Source organism: Sander vitreus, chromosome 23 (assembly GCF_031162955.1).
Source record: "Sander vitreus isolate 19-12246 chromosome 23, sanVit1, whole genome shotgun sequence".
NCBI lineage: Eukaryota > Metazoa > Chordata > Actinopteri > Perciformes > Percidae > Sander > Sander vitreus.
In genome coordinates, this window is record NC_135877.1 from 15,035,755 (window position 1) to 15,058,884 (window position 23,130).

The 23,130-nt window shown below is 41.4% G+C and overlaps 1 protein-coding gene across 1 annotated transcript in view; it reads left to right on the top strand.

The window, feature by feature from the left end:
* snd1 (staphylococcal nuclease and tudor domain containing 1) overlaps positions 1-23,130 on the top strand; it is a 179,365-nt gene that overhangs the window by 154,562 nt on the left and 1,673 nt on the right. The window contains exons 19-23 of the mRNA XM_078281396.1: positions 412-535; positions 2,260-2,329; positions 4,499-4,612; positions 8,102-8,305; positions 21,655-21,699. Of these exons, the coding sequence (XP_078137522.1) occupies positions 412-535; positions 2,260-2,329; positions 4,499-4,612; positions 8,102-8,305; positions 21,655-21,699 (557 nt within the window). The remainder of the gene's footprint in view (positions 1-411; positions 536-2,259; positions 2,330-4,498; positions 4,613-8,101; positions 8,306-21,654; positions 21,700-23,130) is intronic.

Below are 23,130 nucleotides of genomic sequence, written 5' to 3' on the forward strand. Positions count from 1 at the left end.
ATTTAATTTATACTGATGTACTTATTTAGGAGCTTTGCAGGGGTGTGCTTATTTTCTGCTGTTGCCTCAGGTCCACTCTCTTTCAATCCCACCCAGTCAAGCCGACACCCAAACCAAAGCAACATGCTTGCACCTCTGTAGCTGGAAGAATTAAATGGAATTTTAGACCCATTTTACACAATCACCTAAAATATTCAACTTATTTTATATGGGAAGTGGGAACTCATATTTGAAATGTGGTAAAATGGTAATGGAGGCAAAACAGTAAACACATCAATGTCAAAGTAAAACGAAAACAGCCCATAGTGATGAAATGAAATGCAACTTAAAGAAATAAACAAAAACTCTCATCGCACTGTAACTGTAAATTGAAGTTTTTTTTTTTCTCCATCTCCCTCATGTCTTTATTAGGGGGCCAGTTGGAGAGTCTGATGGAGACCATGAGAGCAGAGATCGCCTCCCAGCCGCCAGTGGAAGGATCCTACGCTCCACGCCGCGGGGACATCTGCATTGCCAAGTTTGCTGATGGCGAATGGTAAGCAAACATTTTGATACGTGTGATCATATTTACGAGTCTTACGCTGATCTGAACCCATCAGCAAGATGCTGAGGCTCTACTGAATCCTGAACCCCTTTACCTACAGTAACCAATATCAAGCAGCTTCTCTTGTGACAACTAGCAGAAGTTACTTTGCAAGCAGGCGATTTAGGATTACCTGAAACAAAATCTAGGACGATTTACAGTTTTACATTAAACATACATGTTTGTGTGTGTGTTTTTTTTCCCCCTCTCAAGAATACCTGACGCTTCATTTTTACCTTGTCTTTATTTAAGCCTGTGATGCGTTTACTGCAGACACCCACAGGGTGTAATTAGCTCACTGCCTCTGCTTTGGCCTTTCAGAATCAGCAGTCGCTTGACAGTAACACACACACACACACACACACACGCATACCTCTTTATCTAGTCTCCTCACCGGATGTGGGAAGTTTACAGATGGTCATGGGGACAGATAAAAGTCACAGTGATCGAGGGAGGGAGAGAGAGTGTCTATGTCAAGAAGGTGACGGCGAAAAGAAAAAACACAAAACTGATTAAAAAGCCAAATGTTCCCTCGACACAGGTGCTCCTCCTTACTTTCTCCATCCTTCCCTCCATCTTCCTCTTCTGGTATTTAAGGAGAAAAGCAAGTTATTCCTCTGTCCCCACCACCAATGCAAATCAATGAGCATTTCTAACAGACCATCTGTTGTAAGCCTTCACCTTCTTCAGCCTTTTTTGTATAAAAAACGTCTGTCTTCTTGTTCACTGTCAACAACAAAACCATAATCCTGCTCCAAGTGGCAAACTTTTTTTTACCAGTCATATGCTATTCTGCAAGCTAATTATGTTCGTGTTTGCATTGTTCTGTGTCCATATCTTTTTTCTGATGCATGTGGAATGTCAGCTTGTTTCATTAGGGGGCTAATTAGAAACTTTCAAGTCCTCTTAGAACACCACAGACTCAGAGTAAATAGGAAAAAAAAAAAAACTCTGTTCATCTTTAACGCACACTTTGCCTCTCACGCTTCCTCTTTTGCTATCGGCGCTTATTGTTCGTTAACTTTGTTCTCTTTTCTCTTTCTTTGCCCATGTGGCCATAATCATTTAGCTTTACCCTGCTGTGGTGCTCAGCCATCTTGTGTGCCCCACTCTCGTCCGATGGTCAGATGAAGAGACACTTCCTGTACGGAGTCTGAGGAAAACATGCTCCTCTGTAGCTTCTATATGCATTCATGATTTATCTCTTACTCAGAGACCTTTTCCTTTTTTTAATTTGTCACTGATCTGTATGTCCTTGTTATATCAAGTTTATTTTCATTCAATTCAGCTTGCCAAATGTGTTCGAAAAATCAGACCTTACGAAGTAAAACTGCTGGGTTTTAATGCACTAAAGTTATTTGCTAAAAGTCTAAAATAGGTCTAAATGTATGTCCTTTATTGCAAAGAGGCCTCTGTGCAATTTTCACAGCCCTTCCATGTCCTGATAGATCCCCTCTCACTCCCCCGGTCTGCTCATCCTCTCCTGCTCCTCTCCCCCGATCACAACAGACAGATCCTCCAACACCTTTTCCCCAGGGAAATAAGCACAGAATCATTTACTCATCTCCTTTTCCTCTTGTGCCCTCTGTCTTCATCTTTGCTCTATTATCTCTCTCTCTCTCTCTCTCTCCTTCACTCTGTCTGTCTCTCTCTCAATTATTCTTTTCCTGCTGCAGGTACAGAGCCAAAGTGGAGAAAGTTGAGTCACCAGCAAAAGTTCACGTCTTCTACATCGACTATGGCAATGTGAGTAACTGTAACCATGAATTTGACTGTGTTATGGGAGTTTTGAATGTTGCATAGTCATCACTAAAACATAGTCCTCATTTGGAGCTCCAAAGAGGCAGAGGGAATCTAGCATCTGAAGATTTCTTTCTATTTAGATACCATTTGTTTTGCTTTTCTTCGCATTCAAAGCAACCCAACAGCCTTTATGTATCCTTTCAGCTGGAGTTTCTAGGACAAATATGATGCAGCCTTGTTTGTTTTCCCTTTATTGTTCATGACTGAAGCAAAGAGCACTACTGAGTGTATCATTTCTATTCCTTTTTAATAACAATGACAAAAGCAGAACTCCCCCACTCTCTGGATCTCTTTTTTTTTTATTCTGTGATGACGAAGGCACTACATCCTTGTGAGTGCGTAATTGTATGCGTTTCTACCCTTGTGCGTACACATGCTTGCATCACCAAGTGGCTCATGCAGCCAACCCCCAGCCTGCGGGAGCTTTCCCATGATGCAGTAGAGCGGCACAGTGTGTGACTGACCTCAGAGTGGGGGACAGCTCGAGGTTTGGCTGGCAGACGCGATGCTTCCTGGCATGTTGCTGAAAGTGTGATTCTCCGAGGCCGACCTGGCCCACAAAAAAAAAAATGGAGCGGATATCTACTTTATTCTCTGTAGTTTTGTGTCATTGAAGGTTGTGTCACTCTGGCCTTGATTTCATGTCTCTGTGTCATGAGCTATTAGTTGGTAATATTGCCACCCGTCTCAGGTATAGGTCAGTCCCTGAATTATTATGTGATCATTAACAAACGCAGCAGAGCACTTTTGTCTTTCATTTTTAAGGCCCACATTTACAGTGCTGTCAAAATCTAACATGGCGTTGATAAATCTTAACATCCTAATCCATAATAAGCGTTAAAGGCATTCTCTGTCTAGACTGTGCAGTCCAATGAACAAATTAACCTAAGATATGGGGGTCATTAAATTAACTCCCCACTTCTAACGGCTGTATTTGTCTGACTTTTCACCAGCCTGTTCTCCCTTTAGGTAGCCTGCGGTCATCAGTGATTGGTCATTGCTTACATTGGCTTATACCTGTCCTGATGCACCAACTTTAGCACTTCTCCATGCTTCATATCAATGAAATGTAGTACTTACAGTACTTTTCATATATACGGTAGCAATACGCAAACTAGAGTGCTGACCTTGCAATCAGCACCAAAGATACTTGTTGGCTTTTATCAGCTTGTACATGAACAAGATCACAATTAAACCTGATTTAATGTCTCTCCTAAGCACTTTTTTAGAAAATCTTACTTTTTCGTTTGTTTTCCTAAAATGGATATCAAGCATCATTGTATTCAAATGCACACTGACAACTAGTGTTTTCTTTTTGATGTTTTACTGGTTTTTTGTTTTACTGGTTTTTGACGTCTATTGTTGTCTTTACTCTTAGCTTATAGCTCAGCTATAGAGCAGATGGAGCTTAGTGAAAGGGGCCTCAGTACTGCTGTAGAAACAGCTGTGAAATGATTGGTAAGGTGACATAGAAGCATGCAGCCCTTAAGCTACAGAATGGCATCTGGCCTATCACAGCTGTAAACTATCATTGTTAAAGTGACATACCGATTTCAGAATTGATTCACAATCAAGGAAAAATAGCAATACATTACAATGCACAGGATGAATTTACAGCCTAAGTACGTGCAGCGTTTTGTTTGCGAATGTCCTTTGCTTTTGATTTGATTTTGAGAGATGCACTCTGTGATGTACAAAAAAAATAATCAGAAAATGAACTTCCATAACAAGCTTTTTGTTTTATATATCTGTATCATAACTGAACAAGCCAGACATTTCTCCCTAAATCCCTGTTGACTTCCTTTACTGTAGTTGTAGCAGGAGATGGATGTGTCATGTTTACTTAGACATCATCAGAAAAAAGCACTCCAATTGTTGTCAAGCTTTACTTTACAGTCTCAAAACCTCAACCAAATAGTTTCCCAAGAGTAAATATGTTTGACCCTAAATCCCAGACTAACTCTACAGCTACAGTATTTGGACTTGATAATATAGAAAAACAAATGCCTCTATGTGTCTACATATGATTGCGTAGATTAACACCATGAACCATGTCTTAAAAAAATGTTCTATATTAAGTCTGATTTCTGTCCTCCGTTCATCCTCCCTCAGAGAGAAGTTGTGTCCTCCACCCGTCTGGCTGCCATGCCCCCTGCCTTCGGCACCAGGATCCTGCCAGCACAGGCCACCGAGCATGCCTTCGCCTTCATCCAGGTCCCACAGGACGTAAGTGCACAGACGAGCATGCATGCAGAGTTGAGATATGTGTCGCAGCTGAAAGCTTCAAAATTAACTTTGCGATATCAACTTCCTCAGTCTCATTTTCTGCCAGCTTTTGAAAGTTGACTTTTCTGGCGTGACATAGAATCTGTTTGAGTTTCACTTATTGCACGAGGTGATAAGTCTGTAACTGACAGACAGGGTTGAGTTTTCATTCCGAGCAAGTGTTTGTGAAAAATATGCTCGTACATAATTCATGTAGTACAAGCAGACAGAGCAATGACAAAACACCAAGCCACTGACTTACTTTGTTGCAAAGAAATTATAGAATAATTGACATATTAGCAGAGAGACATTCATGTTTTATGAACAATTTGATAACGTGTACTATATTTCTTCAACAACCCCGACTTCCACACATCCTATAGATAGATGCAAACCATCCAGGTCCTTAATGCGTATATGTCAGTGGATATAAATGCCCATCTGATAGCCGAGCAGCAGTGACTGTTGTTTTCTGCAGCCCTAATCTTCTTGTTTACAACCAAGTGTGTTTACTCAACCTCCGGTGACAACTTGTGTGTGTGTGCGCGCTTGTCTCTGCATATGTGAATGTTTTGTTTTGTGTGTGTCAGGGGGTCAACTCATTGGTAACCTCCTGAGCCGACAGCATCCTGAATAGTTTGTGCAGTTACAAACATGTTTTTTTTTGGTATGTGCCTGATTGGCAAGGTACTAAGCCCTGTATTTAATTGGTTGTGTGTGTGTGTTACTTTAAATGGCATTTGTTCCACTTAGCCTAGATAAGGTGCAGAACATTTGCCTGTTTGTAATGTCATATGTTCCTAGAATTAACAACTACTTTTCACAACATGTTTGTTTGCTGCTATTTTTTTAAATTATTAATCTACACTCAGTTGCCAGTTTACTAGGTACATCCAGCTAAAGTTAATGCAATCTAATACGACAGTCCTGCGATAAGTTTTGTTAAACTGTTTTGGAGAAGTGTCAATTCAACATTACGGTTAGTTTAGAGGCAGTAGTTTATTAATGAATTTATTTTTACTGAGGTGTGGGTGGTTAATGACTAGCAAGGACATACATCTCAAAGTGTTTCAATCTTAATGTATCTATAGTATATGTATTATTGCATTTTGAACATCTTATTTTACATTTTACTATTCCTCCTATTTTTGAAGATTTTTTTCATCAAAATATGGATCTATGGGCCTCTTGTTGGACGTGTATATCAAAGCTTTATGCAGTCACACAGTGTTGTGTGTGTGTGTGTGTGTGTGTGTGTGTGTGTGTGTGTGTGTGTGTGTGTGTGTGTGTGTTAGTAGTGCCTGCATGCATGCTGTAACCTGTCTCATGAGTCAGCGTCTCCTGAAGGATGAAGTGGCACATCTGTTGGGCCAGCCCAGGGGACAAAGGCCTCACCTACACACACACACACACACACACACACACACACACACACACACACACTCTCACACACTCTCACACTCTCACACACACGCACGCACACACACAAAGCTTCACCACATGTTGGAAGCTGACACGCACCTTATACCTCTCCTCACTCTTTCTCTGTCACTCTACATCCGTCTAACCTTCCATTCTTTTTATTTTCTCTTGGTTTCCCTTTCATGTGTTTGCCGTCTGCTTTATGTGAAGCTTTTTACAGTGCCACTCACGCTGACAGCACGGTGCCCCACTTGTTCTGCACCTTTGCTGCTGCACACAGGAAAGGTTGTTGCCTTTGTCTCACAACCTGCTACCTGATGCCCGGCACAAAATGTCTGTCTTCACACATTATCTAGCTCCATAGTCTTTCTTTTCTTAACACCAACATTCTGCCACTGGGACGAGATGATGCTGCTGCTGCTTCCCAGTGCAGTTCACAGACAGTGCAGTCAATGGTGTTTTTTCGGAAATACAGTCTCTTACCTGAAATGTGTGCTTGTAACTTGACAAAGTACGAGGCACAATGCAGTAGCTATCTCCATGACATCTGACTGCAGCAGTAACCTCTATCAGAGCAAAAACTGCTACCACATTTTTACACTATTTAATCCAGTTTTATTATGGATGTTGTGAACTCTCAGCTGCCTGCACTTAGGACACATTGCCACCTCTTTATTATGCCCGGTCAGCTAATTAAAGAAAGTAGTTAATACCAGGAGTGCACTTGTAAAAAATAATTTTTTAAGGGATTGTGTGTCCTACCACACAATCCCTAATGGCAGTGGTTTGTATTCAACTGGAAATGAAATCTTGCTTAAGTTTATGCATCTTTTCAAACTATTTATATGTATAAATATATTGTATCAACACTGAAACTGAGCTATTATATTGACTCCATGAAAAGACCGATTATATTGATTTACATTAAATAAAGTATACTTGTTTTGTAATACTCCTTGTGTTTCTGATCTCCTCCTGTGTCTGCTTGCTCTCTCTCTCTCTCTCTCTCTCTCTCTCTCTCTCTCTCTCTCTGTCACAACCTAACTCTCGCTCTACAACTCTCTCTCTCGCCCTGAGCTCCCCTGCAGCGCCTGTGACAAGTTGACCAGGGGGATAGCGGGGACAAAAAAGGCCCTTAGTTTTGTGCCTTGAACAAGCTTCCCTGCGCACACACGCTCACACACAAACACGCACGTACCCAAGGGCAGCTAGCTCTAAGGGGGTTGCCATGGAGACGAGACCAGGGCGAGAAAGAAGGGAATTGAAGAGAGAGATGGTGTAGGGGAGGGATGGATGATGGCCAGGGACTGATTTTTGTTTGTAACTGTCTTCCTGCCTCTGAAGATGCAGCTCCCTTGCTTTGTCTCACTTTTCACTAAGACTGTTGGAGGATGTGAGGTCAGCATTGCATTGCAGCTCCTTCTCCACCATGTGTTCAATCAAATACTGGCCTTTCACATTCAAGAAGGTTGGGAATATGAGAGAGCGGTAACTAACTGAAGAATGAGAGGAAAAGAGAAGAAAGGGACAGGCTGAGGAGGAGTAGGGTGGGTGAGAGTTAGACCATTACGTAGTTCAGCCAAACTAAAATCTCTTGAACTGGTTGAGTAAATAATTGCTGTGCTTCACGACTGACTGTGTGAGTGATCATGTAATTGTAATCGATTGGAGAATGATGTGTACGAATGTGTTCTTACTGACCATGTCACCAATCAAGTGTGTGTGTGAACAGGTTTTTTTTTCACTGAACATTTGTTATCCTCCATCAGAAATCATATATATATAATATAAAAGTTAGGTTCATGTGTGTGCCTGTGTGTCTGTCTGTCTGTCTGTCTAGGAGCCATCAGTGATTAATTATCTAATGAACTAATTATCCCTTTCACCTTCTTCCCCACTTTCTCTTTCTCTTCCATTATCTCCTCCATCTTATTTTTCCTACTCTGATCACACCATCCATTACTGCCCCATTTCCTGTCCTCCTCTTTCTTCCTAACCCCATCCCTAATCAACCCCCTACTTCTTCAGGAGGATGCCCGTGCGGACGTGGTGGACTGCATTGTGCGGGACATCCAGAACAGCCAGTGCCTGATGAATGTGGAGTACTCGGGTGTCACCTGCCCACATGTCACAATACAGTTTGGGGACACCAAGGACGATGTGGGTCTCGGCTTGGTCAAGGAAGGCTTGGTCATGGTGGACGTCCGCAAGGAGAAGCACCTGCAGAAGATAGTAAGTGAAGGGATGGGATATACAGTTGGTGATGGGAGGGCAGTGTTTGATGAAGAAATGTAATCTCTTCAATTCAGCTTTGTAAGGCCTAAAACTAAATTGGAGGCTGATATGTAGGCCTTTTGTTTGAACCCAGTCACTCTCTCTTTCCAAGTTAATGAAACGTTTTGGTCTAACTGGGGCTGTAAATTGGGTAGTCATGGTTAATTATATCACCAACAACCGTGGTGCCATCACTGCAGATTTGACTTACTGTTTGCTGTGGATCCACAAAAATGCTGCCTGACAGTGATTAATTGTTTGTACTTAAGGTAAGAATTGTCGTACTTTCAGGTGCATTTAAGGTAGGGGACTGCCTGTGTGAAAGAATCAATTCATTAAACAGGTAGGTTAGAGAGTTAGAGATTTCATAATGTCAGTTTCTGTAGGTTTTCTATCGATTTCACAGCCCTACTCTTACTGTTTGTGTTAGTGCCCAACGCCCAGTGTCTTTAATAAATATTACTTATTTTTCTCTACCTACATCTTGTTAATTAGTGGCTCACAGTTATCGAAATGCACAACATGAATTCATATTTGTGTCAGTGCTGTTCTAAATGACAATTCCGTTAGTTGATCAAATGGTAGCAGGTGCTACTTATTTTTAAGTGCACAGTAAATGTTTAGCATTCTCATCTGCAAATGGGCTACTTGTGTAATCATTAATGTAAAATGGTTCATATCCTCCCTATGGCTTTCTAACAGTCCAATAATTACCACTTTTCCATAGTAGCATGCATCTACATAGTTGTTTCCATCTCAGTTTGTCATGTATAGATTTATTTATTTTTTATAAATGAAAGCTAGTATCTAGTTAAAAGCCTGTACTGTAGGGTTTGTAGTGTGGACATTGAGGTACAAGAGCCATAATACCTCTCCTCACTTGTCAATCCGCAGCCACACAATATACACTTACACACCTCTACAATTTGTCTCAGATGGCAGCCATTTTGTCAAACCATGAAGCGTCGCTCATTTACTTTCCCTTTCATTATACTAATTTGCCCAGCAGACTCAAAGCCACTCTGTACATGAAAGATAAAGAAAAATGGAGGATATTTATTCCTGCTGCAATTACTGCTTCAGCACAACCCCGATATTGGTCAGTCTGCTATTTATTCAAAAATTGTCCACGAGAGTGTAATTGTTCATACACATAATAAAAATGTATATTCATATAAATTAGAGGCTGGCGGGAAGAATACATTTGTAAAGACTATTTCACTCACACATAGAGACGTAGTTTGTTAGTAACTCCTTCTTGTACACACCAAACAGCACAGATAAAAGCACCTTCTGCCTCTTAGTCAGTAAATAAAACACTGTGCAGTGTTTTGACCTCTGACTTTCCAAAGAGTAGCCAGGAACCATTATGCAGTTTCTGGGTAATGGACCCTATAGACAAAGGACAGTGATTAAAACCTTTCAGCCATACAACTAATAGGCTTATAGACTGCATAGATTTAGGTTTTGTTGGATAAAATGGTTTCTCTTTAGCATTCAACAGCTGCATCTCCAGCGTTTGCCTCTTCCTTGCTGGCTACAGATGAATATTTTGATCTGAAGAAAGCTTAACAAGCACTAGTGTTGCCAATGTGCTTACAAAGTAAGTAAGTGAGTGTTAAAGTAAGCTCTACAACATTTCTCGTTGATAATTCCACCCATCAAGTCTGCTTCCAAACTCAAAAAAGAACAAGCCGGAGTGTGATTGGCCACTTTTTAAACTTCCAAAAAAGAGTAAATGTGCTTCTGATTCAAAGAATGTGTGGGTTTATTTGATATACTGTAGTTCTGCTGTATACAGTAGCTGCATTTCCCAGCTAGTAGTTCTTAATCAAAGCTGAGGAATTAACTGTTCATATCAGACTCAATATCTTGTGATGACCAGTGATTGTTTGAATTGATCCTTTTCTGGTCTTTAAGGCTTTATTAGAGATGATAAACCTTTTTGAACTTGATCTACTTGGGCTGAAACGATTTATCGATTAATGACTCCATATGAATTAGTTGAATGACTAAAATTTATCTGCCACTATTTTGCAATGAATTCATTGTGTTTTGTGTTTCTCTAGCTAAAATATCTCATTACAGCTTTTCAAATGTGCTTTCAAATGTTCTTTGTCTCGTCATTCAATATTTTGGGGTTTTGGACTGTTAGTCAGACAAAACAAGACATTTAAAGATGTCACCTTGGACTTTGGGAAATTATAATGGACATGTTATCTATTTTGACATTTAATAGACACAACATCAGTAAATTGAGAAAATAATGGGGACATTAATTGAATCAAATTGCAGCCCTAAAATGGACAGTAAAAGTTTTTTATCTTACAAATTAAAACTATTGTGATTATTTCTTCCTTTCAGTTTCACCCATCCATACTTTAAATGCATGTTTGGACTTGTATGCGGCTTTGGATGAAGGACAATTTAATCTGTAAATTTGCTGTATACTATTTATTTTTTGTAAAGTACCAGAGTTGAGCTAGAGTCATTTGTTTGCAAGGTGCATTTTTGGCTCAAAGATTCACGAGCAGCACTGCAGCTGGTGCGACAACTGAAAGCGTTATCTTGCAGGGGAAGCTGAGCCAAAAAATGTTTCAAGATACAACCTTTTGTCGACCTCTGGATCCGTGCCCCCTTTCTTTCACTCTTTTATAGAAAGTTCCCCTTGAGCTTTTGATAGTGTTGTATCCAAGCCGGCTCACCCTGAGCTCTTTCTCTGCTCCTTTCTCTCTTCTCACTCATCCAGACTATCAGCCTCCTTGTAAAAGTGACTTCTGTCCTTCCTATCTGTTTCATTTTGGCTCTATTCTTTATTCATTATCCATTCCAGGGGATTGGAACATGGTCATTGTAATCTGTACTCTAGCGCTAAGCATTGTGTAACAGATGGGCTGTAATGTTCACTGGCACTTCAGAGACTATCAATAGTCAGTCATAAGTGCACTGAAGGTTAACACCAGTCTTTGAGGATGGCATTGTCCCAAGAGAGGGAGAGCAGAGAGGGATATTCATCCATTTGGGGTTTTATGGCTTTCTTTCTAGTGCATTCCTGCCTTAAGCCCTATATTCATTTATGCCTACTATGCATGCCATATGGATGGCTACTGTTGCAGCTATACAATACTATCATGGCAAAGGATAAACAGTCATTGAAAAAGTGTAGGCAAAAAGATCATATGCATGCCAGCTGCTGGTATCTGATTGGAGGGAAGTGGGCTATTAAAAGGAAGGCAGGAACACAGGAAGTAGGAGGTGGGTGGAACATCAGTAAACCAAATTATGATTGATAATCTGTATTTAGTGAAGGGAAACAAACCGAGTGACCCAGAGGTGTAAATGGAAGATAAAGCATGGGATTAAAGTGAAACTGGCATTTTGTCCTACAGAGTGGACTGACCCAAAAATACAGACTTAACATCAGAGCCTGAGTCAGAGCACGACACATATATTCCATACTGTTTATATCTATAACACACATTTAGTATGTGTGCACACATACTGTATCTACACTGACAATCAAGCAGATTTAACGTCATAGTATACATTTTAATCTCTTACATCTGGCATTCCATGTGTAGCCCTACATATTTATGAGGCTTTGATATTTAGATTATCGTCAATTATTGACATATTAGAAGCAGAAGGGACATGTACTTTGTTATATACAGTAGATACAGTATTACAGGAGCCAGCAATTATGTCATACTGGTTTTAAATCCTGCGTTTTCTTCTTTTCGCTCTTGGCCATATTTTCTATCAAATAATTATACATCTCTGTTGTCTTACTACATCACAGAACCCATCTCTTTGCATCTCTGTCTGCTCTTCCTCTTTGTCACCACTCAGACATTTTAAATTCAGATATAGAGCTTCTGTAGAAATCCGTTTTTATTGTTGCCTAAAGCACAGTACTGCTGTAGATTGTCAGGTACAATTGGCTGCAATGCAAAGTGGCGGCCAATTGTATATGCTATCTTCATGTTCTTATAAATGACCTATGAGCAAAGCTTAATAGTAATGGTTGCTCTTGGCAGCCATAGTGGCAGTAAAAGCAGTGTCAACCATGTAATTTGGTCTGATTGCTCCTGTTGGCAACTGCTATTCTTGAGTTGTGAACGGAAATCTGTAATTCTTCCTTTCAGTATAAAATGTGGTTAACCAACTGTCAACCGGGCATCAGCACACACAAAGTACTAAAGACAAATAAGCAGAAACTTTAACAAAACTTTAAGTATAACTTATAATAATTTAACTATATTATATTGTATTATCACGCCAGATAAGTTAAAATATGACAACGTTGGCAACCAAAAGGTGATGGATCTCTGCCAAACTTGGAATTGCAAACTTATTTTTGTGTGCTTCTGTGTGTACAAACAAGCTGTCTTTTTTTTTTTTTTACACAGCATTTAGAGTTCTTCTCTCTTGCTCTGACCTCAGACTTACACACTGACTTCATGTCTTCTCCACCTCAGGCACAGTAGATATACTAAGCCGTCCTTAAATTGTCCTGGCACCATCAACTAACCACTGCTCGAATGGCAAGTTGCCACACTGGCACACACTCACGTACTAAAACATTTCTCTCTCTTCCTTCATCCCTCTTACTATCTCTCTCCACTCATTGTTCAGAGTCTGGTTCTTCCAATTTTTTCTCCCCCTCTTTCCCAGTTCCACAACATCAATTTTTCCTCTTCTCCATACCATCGCCTCTTATCTTTCCGGTGCTCTCCTCTTCATCACTTCTTTCTTGTTTACTCGCCACTGTACTCTCCATTCCTCTTAACGTCTCGGTTTCTCCACCTTTTGCACATCACTCCGTCCCTTGCGGTTTTTTCTACAGATTCACTCACTCATACACCCTTCCTCCTCTCCCTGTTTTCTTTATAACCTTTGCTGTTAATGTCATTCAAACTTAGCTTGAGGACTTCATTTAGACGGCATGTGCTAATTTGCATTTTGTCTTTCCGTACTATGTCATGATGAACAATAATTCCCAGGAATAAAAGTGGAGAGGCACTCAGATCAGACCTGGTGTTGGCCTCATAATGAGCTGTGATTTAAAATTCTGTTATCTGCAATTATTTGCAACTTGCATCAGCCAATTCTGCCCTGTGAACCCACACTGAGTTGACAGTAAAGCCTTTCTTTTATGATTTTAAGCGAAGGCATACATTAGGGAGACCAACGTGTGTGTGTGCTTGTGCGACAGTAAGCTAATATTTAAAAGAGAGAGTGAAAAAGATGGTGGGCTCAACAGATACCTAGATACACTATACATTTTTTTCTTATTGTGTACAATAGTAATAAGTGCCTGCAGCCGCTATCTTTGACTCAAATTCAGACCTGATATTTTTTGGTCGCAGATGTAGCTGAAATGAGACTGTCATGACAGCTTAATTGGAAGATGGCTGTGTGGTTAGAAGCACTGTCTTTTGTGCTGAGCTGCTTTTCACCAGTGTTTTCTGTCAGCTGCAGCCAACAACATGACTGATTCAAACTCTGGCAGGCCGCTGGTTTATATGCGTCTCACCCAGTCACCTCAGCTAACTGACACCAGTGCTAGCCCCCATAGTTCATTAGCGTTACAAGCTAATAATCTCCTGTTTCCTAATTACAAGTCAATTACAAACACTGAAGTGTCTGTCACTCCCTCGCCATCGCAATTATTATCAATCACCAACAGCGACGAGGCCTGCTGTATCGACCTAGGCCGTGTTCCATTATCTTCCCTACTCAAGAATTAAAGATATAGACGTAGCATTCGCACACCTTAGACAAATGTTTGCAAAGACATGCTTAAGATCTTCATTTAAATGTTAAGAGTTGTGTGTGTCAGCAGAAGGTATACTATGGGGAAAACAGCTGTGAGGTGACTCCCTAAGAGTGAAAGCTGCAGATCAGAGTCCTGGAATCTTTAATTACCCAGCAGCCCCTTGGGAAATGTAGTTTTATTTTTTCCTTGTATCTTCTTTCTCTGTATTGTAGCTGTATTCACACTCAGGCCTCGCTTTTCATTTATGAATGTTTGAGCAGAGGACTTTTAAGTACCTTTGAGTGGCAGGAAGGGCAGCCTTGAAGCTCACATAAGATGCAGCTATTTTGTTTATTTATCTAGCTTTTACATAAACTGCCTCACGGGTAGTGTAGTTTTCTTACAGATTGCAGTTAAGAGTCCCAAGTGTAGATAATAGTGCAGTGGTTGCATTGCACAGTAATTAATGTTGTGTTAATAGGGGTTGAAACTGATGAAGATGAAATGGTGTGCTTAGAAATGTAGTCACACCTACAGCTGCATGTGGGAAATCCATACAGGAAATCGGGACGGAGGCTCACACATACACAGGATGCCTCCAGGGATGGGCTCTTCCATTTATCAAAGAGCAATTGTGCTGTTTGGTCCACATACCCTACAGTAAGGTGGCTCATGTGATGCAGTCTGTCGCTGCCATGCTGTTTAGGCACTTGTTTGGACACTGATGATAAGCATCATGGGAATATTGGTGTTTCTATACAATGAAGGCCTCATGGGCAAACAAGGGTTCATGTAGTAGAGCTGCTGTTGAGCTGTCCCCAAACAGGGAGGACGGACATAGTACATGTGTGGGGGTCCCTCTTGAGACTCACTTTTAACTATTTATTTGAAATGTAGAGATGGGGGGGAAATTATGTTTCTGAGTAAGCCAGTAAGCACCCCATGGATCTTGCCACGGTGGATCAGGTCCCCTTTGCCTCCACCCCAAATTCTTTACTGTCATCTATAAATGGCTTTTAGCCGTATCCGGACCACCAATTGACTAACTTTCAGGCCGCTGCCCTCCCTGTTCAACCCCAATGCCTGTCACACCCCATCAATAACCCCCCACCTCATCCCAGAGAAACACAGCAGGACACACACACACACACACACACACACACACACACACACTTCATGGGTGTGTGACAGCATGACCGCTCCCCACCAACGGCTCAATACCTAATTTACAAGTAGAGTTAGAGAAGAGGCCTTTTAATGGACATTTTCTGCTCCGCTGTTATTGACTGCACACACACATTCGCATACACACTCACTTGCACAGGCAGTTGCTTCCCCTGATGCCACTGCTCTGAGGGCCCTTTTGACATGTCTTAGCTGACACGCGCCACTTCCCAAATGCCATTACATGTTCTGCAGATGTATACATGCACGCACACACACACACACACACACACACACACTATATCCTCACTCCCACACACCCTCAGGGTGGGTGCAGGATTGCCAGGAAGGGAGTGGAGGCACAACGTTGTTCAATTTTTTTTAACTTTTTTTTTGTAACATTGTTTTTAACTGTTTAAGTGATTATTAATCCGTATTCTTTATTTATAGGTCAAAATTCTTATTGTCGGTTAACTGTTAAGCAGTTAATTATAAGCAAGACTTGTTTGCTTTCCATTGCCCCTGGAAGAGCATTGGAGAATGTTCTTTGTGATATTTGTTGTTAGTCCTTGCATTTGTTGTGTGCGCGTGTTTTACATTTGTGTGTTTTCCTTATCTCTATGAACCCATGCTGGTGGGCTTGTCATGCTACGTTCCCCCCAAAGCGCCCGATCTTCTCCGACAGCCATGCTAGGGGGGACCAGCATGCAACATGGCATATTCCCAGTTTTAGGGACAATTACACTCATAGACATGATGTACATTAAAGGCTCATCTATACTGTATATATGAAAAAGATGAGCCTTTAATGTACATCATGTCTATGAGAGAGAGATTTTTTAAATACATTTTCACAAAAAATACCCAGATTCTTATGAAGTAAAGCAGACTAATGTAAACTGATTTTAACTCCGATTTATGTCCACCTGCATCCAAGTTATTTTCTGCAAAAATAAGACAGCGATTGCTGCAGTTTACTGTAAACAAGGTTCTCTTGCATCATTGACAGCGCAGACATTTTTTCAAGCAATAGAAAATGGAAAGATGACTATACAAGTAATAAAAAAATAAAAATAAAAAAATAAAAATATATATATATATATATATATATATAGTAACGTAAAACTGAAATTAAGCAGAGTCAATGGTAATCTGTTTATCCTACATTTACTCAAACACACTGACCTTCCCTTGTCTGTCTCTCACGCACTCACGAGGATTATCTCCCTGGTTAACTATGGTGGTTATGTGACAAGCCTGTCGCTATCAAACCACTTGTACAATATAAAGTCTGAAGAGACTTTCCCAAAACCCTGGCCTACTCTCTGCTTGCCATGCAGTATTCATGCACTGTCAGGTTGAATGAGAGACATCTATTAGGACTACAATCCACAGCCCAGCCAAGTACACTCAACTTTAAACAAGTGCAAGTTATAGTGCAAAGACATAAAAGCTGTTATGTTCCAGCAAACACGCTGACGACGACCTGTCTTGTGCAGAGTTTTCTGCTTTCAGTGGAGTCAAAGGGAGATGGCAGACTTAGGGAGAATGAAATGAGATGTAATGAGGATTGAGAGAGCAGGTGAAAGAAACAAGAGCAGTGCAGCAACAAAGAAACAATGACAAAAGGGAGTGAGTGGCAGTTTTTGTTTTTGTAGTTGGAGTTTGACTGCTCATATCTGGAAGGCATTGTGTCTGGCCGTCATTGCTGTTAATGAGAAAAGCTCAACATGCGTGGAGGACAAGCCTCATTGTTCCCTTTCCACTCAGGTGGCTTTTACATCGCCTGACATCCCATCTCGGCAGCAAAGACCAAGAGAGCACACCCGATGCTGCAACTTTGATTAGTCACTTGCTTTTCATATGTACTCCATTAAAGTCTGGTTTCACCTAGCATTTCCATGTGCTATGAAATCCCTTCAAAAAAAGAGGTAGCTCACCTACGCACCCAACCTGTCAGAAAGCTGCCATGTTCGCGTGCGCTCAGAACTATCCCTTTCATACAATGCTTACCAGAACACCACGTGGGCATGGCATGCCGGCCATCGCCAGGAAAACACTGTCTCGCTTTCACTCTCAGGCAGACTTATTCACAATCATGCAGACACACTTGACAAGTGCCAAAACACCAGACCCACACCACCTGTCATTCATCTTATGAAAAGCATCACACTTACACAAAGTCTCTGATCAAGTCGGCAACTAGAAAGTTACCTGCATGCATTGACTCAGGCAGCAATTTTTCCCAAATGTGCGTGGAGTATCAGATAGTTTTCTTGTCTCAGAAGGCTGTGAGAAATTCACTCAAACGTGAACTGTTGGCGTGAAATTATAATAAATTGACTTCTGTAATCGGCTAAACTTTCTGAAAGTTGTTTTGGTGCATTTTGAATCACACACATTCAAGGACGCTCCCACACGCGCAGCATCCTCCTTAGCTGAACAGCATATTCTCTGCTACTGCCAGTGTCGATGGCCACTGCTCACCAAACATGGCATCTGTCTGGCATAAGGGGAGCTCTGTAGGGTCATCCAGACAAGCACGCTGTCACCCAAACCCCTTCCAAATGCGTTTTCTTTTCCTTGTCCCCTCATTTATTGTCCTCTTTTCATTGTGTTTCATATTCGCCTCCTCACCTGGAACACATAATCAGTTTTAAGCTTCTTCCTTGTTTGCCTCTCACCTTTGCTTTGCTGGAACAATATATTTTTTTCTGACAATCTTCCGCATCATTAATACTTTCCATCCTACCCGTGGTTAACGTCACACTTGTTTACCATGACGAGAAACATTCCTTTCCTTTGCCTTTTTAAGTCATCTCCATGAGTGTTGCTTCTTAATGAACTATTATGCCTCCCTACTGGAGCCAATAGAAGGCTGTGAAAGAAGGATCCGGGACAGGATACTTGGGTCTGTTCAGAATCCGAAGGCAGTCATCATCGGTGTTCAGCTGCAACTTGATTGGCTGTTGTGTTACAGTGAGCTGAAGTGAGCATAACGGTGAAAGATGAGGGCGAGCCAGGAAAGGCACCCTCCTGATCAGAGTACAAAGAGGCTCACCGCGGTAGTGCCAATATGGCAGCATATCATTTGTGCATATTGTGCTGTAGTGCCTCTTGACTAAACATCTTTCACAGAATATTTTGGATGCTGACTCTCAGCTGTGCAAAATTCCATATTATTAATATATATCTTTCCTTTTAAAGTTGAGCTGGGTTTATATTCATAGCCATTTTTCTCTTTTCTGTTCAAATATTGCTAGATCCACTTTGGCAGATCTGAAACACTCTTCCACATCATTCCTAGCTTTCCAAATGCAGCACTAGGAAAGATGGCTAAAACCGCTATAGGCACTGATAGCTCCCCTCCAAAGCCCAAATGGCATCGCTGACCTTTTGTGTCAGTGAATTATTGTCGGCTGGGTCTTCCATATGGTGACATCTGCCTGATTGGACCAAGATGCCATATCCCAACGCCTTCCAAAAAATCTGTCCTTTAGTTGGCTTTGATGGATGACTTGTGCAGCCATTGCACTTTCCCCAGCCACACACTCATACGTGTACTCCCTTAGACAGCGTTGGCTTTGCGATCCAGCGCCAGGTCTGTTATTTTGGCGGTGCCATATGCAGTGTAGCTATCAAATCTACCTATGTGCACGAGCTAGCTAAGCAATTAAACTCCAGAGCCCCATCCACACTTGACAGTTTTAACATCTGGCATCCGTGTGTGTGTGTGTGTGTGTGTGTGTGTGTGTGTGTGTGTGTGTGTGTGTGTGCGTGCGCGCGCAAGCTAGCTCATCTGCTACTATAATAAATCTACAAAACGTGGTGCACAATTGAATCCATTACAAGAACACACTGATTCATCTTTAAGGTCCCCTTCTTTCAAGTGAGTTTTGCTTCTTTTTTTTATTTATTTTTTTATTTCTTTAAATTGTTTTCTTGTTAATATTTCCCTAAACCTTTGTCCCACTAATCAGAATGCAGCAAACTAAACTTCAAATCCACAAGTATTTGCTGCACAAGTCTTACTTACAGAATTATACTTTAACCATTCACAGACAGACTGTAAATGGTGTGGGTGGCCAGGATTAAACATGGTTGAGGTGAGGTAAACTGTGGTGGGCCTTGGGTAGAACTTTATCACTCTGTATCCACTCTGACATTGTAATGGTGGAGGACAGCTCAACTTAGAGGGCCCACAGCTTGACCGTTCAGAGCTCCACACATCCACTTCCACTGCCTAACTTCCCCCCACACACACACACACACACACACACACACACATACACACACACACGCACACCCTGCCCTATGACTCATCACTGGTTCATTCAATGAGGCTAAATGGCTGTTCTAGCAGAAGCGGTCAATATGCTCAACAATGCACATTGGTTTCCTCCTCTTTTTTTCCCCGATTTTTTTTGGTATCCTCTCTGATTGTCCATATCACATACTTCCAGTTCTTTTGTGTCGAGCAAAGCAAATGCATTTATATTGAACAAATATTAGATAATGTTATGCTCCTACAGTGCTGCCGGTGATTATAAATAAAAACTTGGATGTGTGTGTATCACATTTACATACATGTGACAGGTGTGTCTGGGGGCTGCACAGCTTGAATATGAATTAAAAATGCCTGCACTTATTCCCTGTTTATTTTATACATTTCTTTATAAGGAACTTGATGAAGAGAACGTTTAGACTGAAATGCTTTATGGAATAAAATCACTTGTTATAAGTTAATGGCCAACTATCCTGCTTAATCTGACAGATTGGTAAAGTAATAATGAGGAGTAAAAAAAACACAACACAAATCATCTTCATCCATATTCAATATTCAAATGCAAAAACACTCTGGTACTAGCTTCCTAGTTTGCTGCTTTTCTATGTTTTGGTGGCAATTTAGGCCTTTATTTGATAGAACAGCTTAGACATGAAAGGGTAGAGAGGGGGGAAAGCCATGCAGCAAAGGGCCGCAGGATGGAATCGAATCTGCGGCCGCTGCGTCGAGGACTAAGCCTCTGTACATGGGGCGCACGCTCTATCAGGTGAGCTATTCAGGCGCCCCTGCTGCTTTTCTTATTTTTATATAACCGTGGATTGATCGTGTTTGGGTGAGTGGGAAAGAACAAGCTATTTGAAGGTGTTCTCTTCAAGAAAGCAATCTGTAGATTAATTACATCCCTATACCACACAAGACTGTAACAGCAGAATGTATCGAGCAAAGGTGTGTTTCATTAGACTGGGTAAACCCAGCCCGATCTGCCGGCGATTTGATTTCGCCCTGCAGCTCAGGCTGGAAACCTGTACATCTTTCTGTCCGGCTTCTGTTACAAATTTGCGGCGACCAATCACAATCCACCTGGCGCGCTATTGGCGGGTTTAACACGATGACGATAGAGAAGCGACCAACGATGACGGCCACAGATGCGCCGCAACCCGTTGATGTCACTGTCGCTGCTACGTCACCCGGATCGTTGGTCTGATTGGTTGAAGGACTATCCAATTGCGTACAGAGTCATTTGAACTATTCCCTGTTGATCACGCCTCTTGTGCAGTAGAAAATACAGAGCAGACTCCCCACACTAATGTTCAATCTTACAAGATTGAGCTTGGTCTGGTGATAGCCAGACTAGTGTTTTGTTGCTTGTGAAATCAACTTTTCATTTGTAAGAGGAAGAGTATGTCATTTTGTTCTTTCAAAAGTTACAGTCTCACTTAAATACAGGATAGTATTGTTGGCAAACATCAGAAATACTATGATAACTTTACTTTTCTACAGAAAGCTCTTTGACAAACTGTCTAACATGCCTGTTTACTACTATACAATAGAGCTCTGATTTTTCTACATGAAACACAGGTAGAACTTGGGGCTCACCCCCTTTTTAGCTAGTAGCTCCCTTAAGGCGTCATGTGAATGCACTTGATTATAAATTTCTGCTACAAACCAGGGGAGTGTTTGGGCCTGAGGCTAGCAGGCACAAGAGGGTATGAGAGCCTCTCATCTCCAGTGGCTTTGCTAGTGTGAGTTGTAGCATGAAGCGCAAAGTGATGCCCTGCACACTGGATAAAGCAATGACCGAAAACAGTGGGCCGTAATGTGGCGCTCCGTATGCTTCCTTCACGTTCGTACGTTCCGCATCCGCTGCAGTGGCATAACCACTCTGCGTCTGTGTGTGTTATCGTGATCCTGTTGATCTTCAGAGAACACTGTGTTCCTTATATCCAGTGTTGCTGCGAGCATGAGCAAGTGCCCTTCTCAAAAAGATGTCTCCAGGAGCAGAACAGGTTGAAACGCTGCATGGATTCACCTTATTCCTTTAAAATCCAACCTGTGATGCAGTGATGTCCTATGCTAATGACTCTTCTCTTTCTGCCTTAGGTGACAGAGTACCTGAACAGTCAAGAATCTGCCAAGAGTGCCAGGGTAAGTTACTTCATCTGAACTCCATCACTCATCTCATTGTCTTTCCCTGTCTTCATATCAGCTTCCCTGTCGCCTCCTCCTCCTAATAATTGTGGTTTGGCTGCCTTAGTGAGAAATCTAATGTTGCCACACTCCATTGCAACACTAATCACTTTTCTACACCAACTACCAGAGAGTCTCTTTTCTCTTTGCTGCTTTTCTCTCTCTCTCACTCAAGATGCGACACATTACATTTGGCAGTCACCGTTGTCCCACATGGATTGCTGCCCACAGTCTGTGCAGGTCCATACTGTGAAAATGGGGGTGGGGGATGTGTGCAAAAGTGTGCAGTTGGGGTAGAAAGAAAGAAAGAAAGGAAAGAAGGAGTGTATAGAAGGCAGCACATAACACACAGGGCTTCAGTGTTAAAATGAGTCACTTTACAGAGCTTTGACACAACACTTTCTAGTAGAAATTCCTTTATTTGAGCCTGGCCAGTCAAAGTGAATCTGGCAGCAAGATAATGTAAAATGAGCATCAGGAATTTAAAAGTACATTAAAGTATCTGATTTTTTTACCATGAAAAAAAAAAAACTAAACCAACAGTGAATTGATCTTACTATCAAGTAATATCTGTGTAGTCACAGCTTAATAAAGCGTGTTTCTCTTCTTGTTTCATATACTGTAGCTCCACTGTTACAAACACATCAACAAGCCACACCTTTGCCATGGGTGAAATGTTCCTTCATAACGTTAAATTAACGTGTGTCATTAAGTGTGTTGATCACCATCCTGCTGCCGTAAATACTCACTATCACGCCAAATCCGCCGCTGTAGGTAGATAGATAGTCCCCAATAAATGCTCTAATTACCCGTTTAAATAACATTTGCTATAAACTACAGTGTCCCGCTGAGTGCCACAGATAGGCTGGGGAAGTCAGAAATGATTGAAACATGGACTAATGTATTCATGCGTTTGGTCGTTTCATGGGATAATTTGACAATAACAAAAACAGAATACCAGCAGCATTACCCTATTTAAGAAAAAATAATAGTCTCATAGCAGGAGCTCCTCAGGTGTTGTATGTCCAAAGTGTCGGAGCCCTGTTGGCAAAGGCCGGATCGTTTTTGGTTTTTATATTTAGACTTTGACAGGAAAGTGTTTACCCAGATCCAAAGTGGCTTTCACAAGAACCCCCTTGAGCTTGCATAGATAGCGCTTGGATCCTATTCGGTTTTCACTCATGTAAATGTCAAGCATGATGGCTCAAAATCCTCAAGGAAGCTGTTCCTCCTGTGCTCTTTTAGTTACCCCATCGTTATGCAGCATGCTCGGACAATGAGACAGTCAGAGGTGGAATTGGCTCTAATCACAATTTCAGTTTTAGTCTACCATGTTTTTAGTGTGTCAGGGAGGAGGAGGGGGAAAAAGGTAGTGTAGTGAGAGACAAA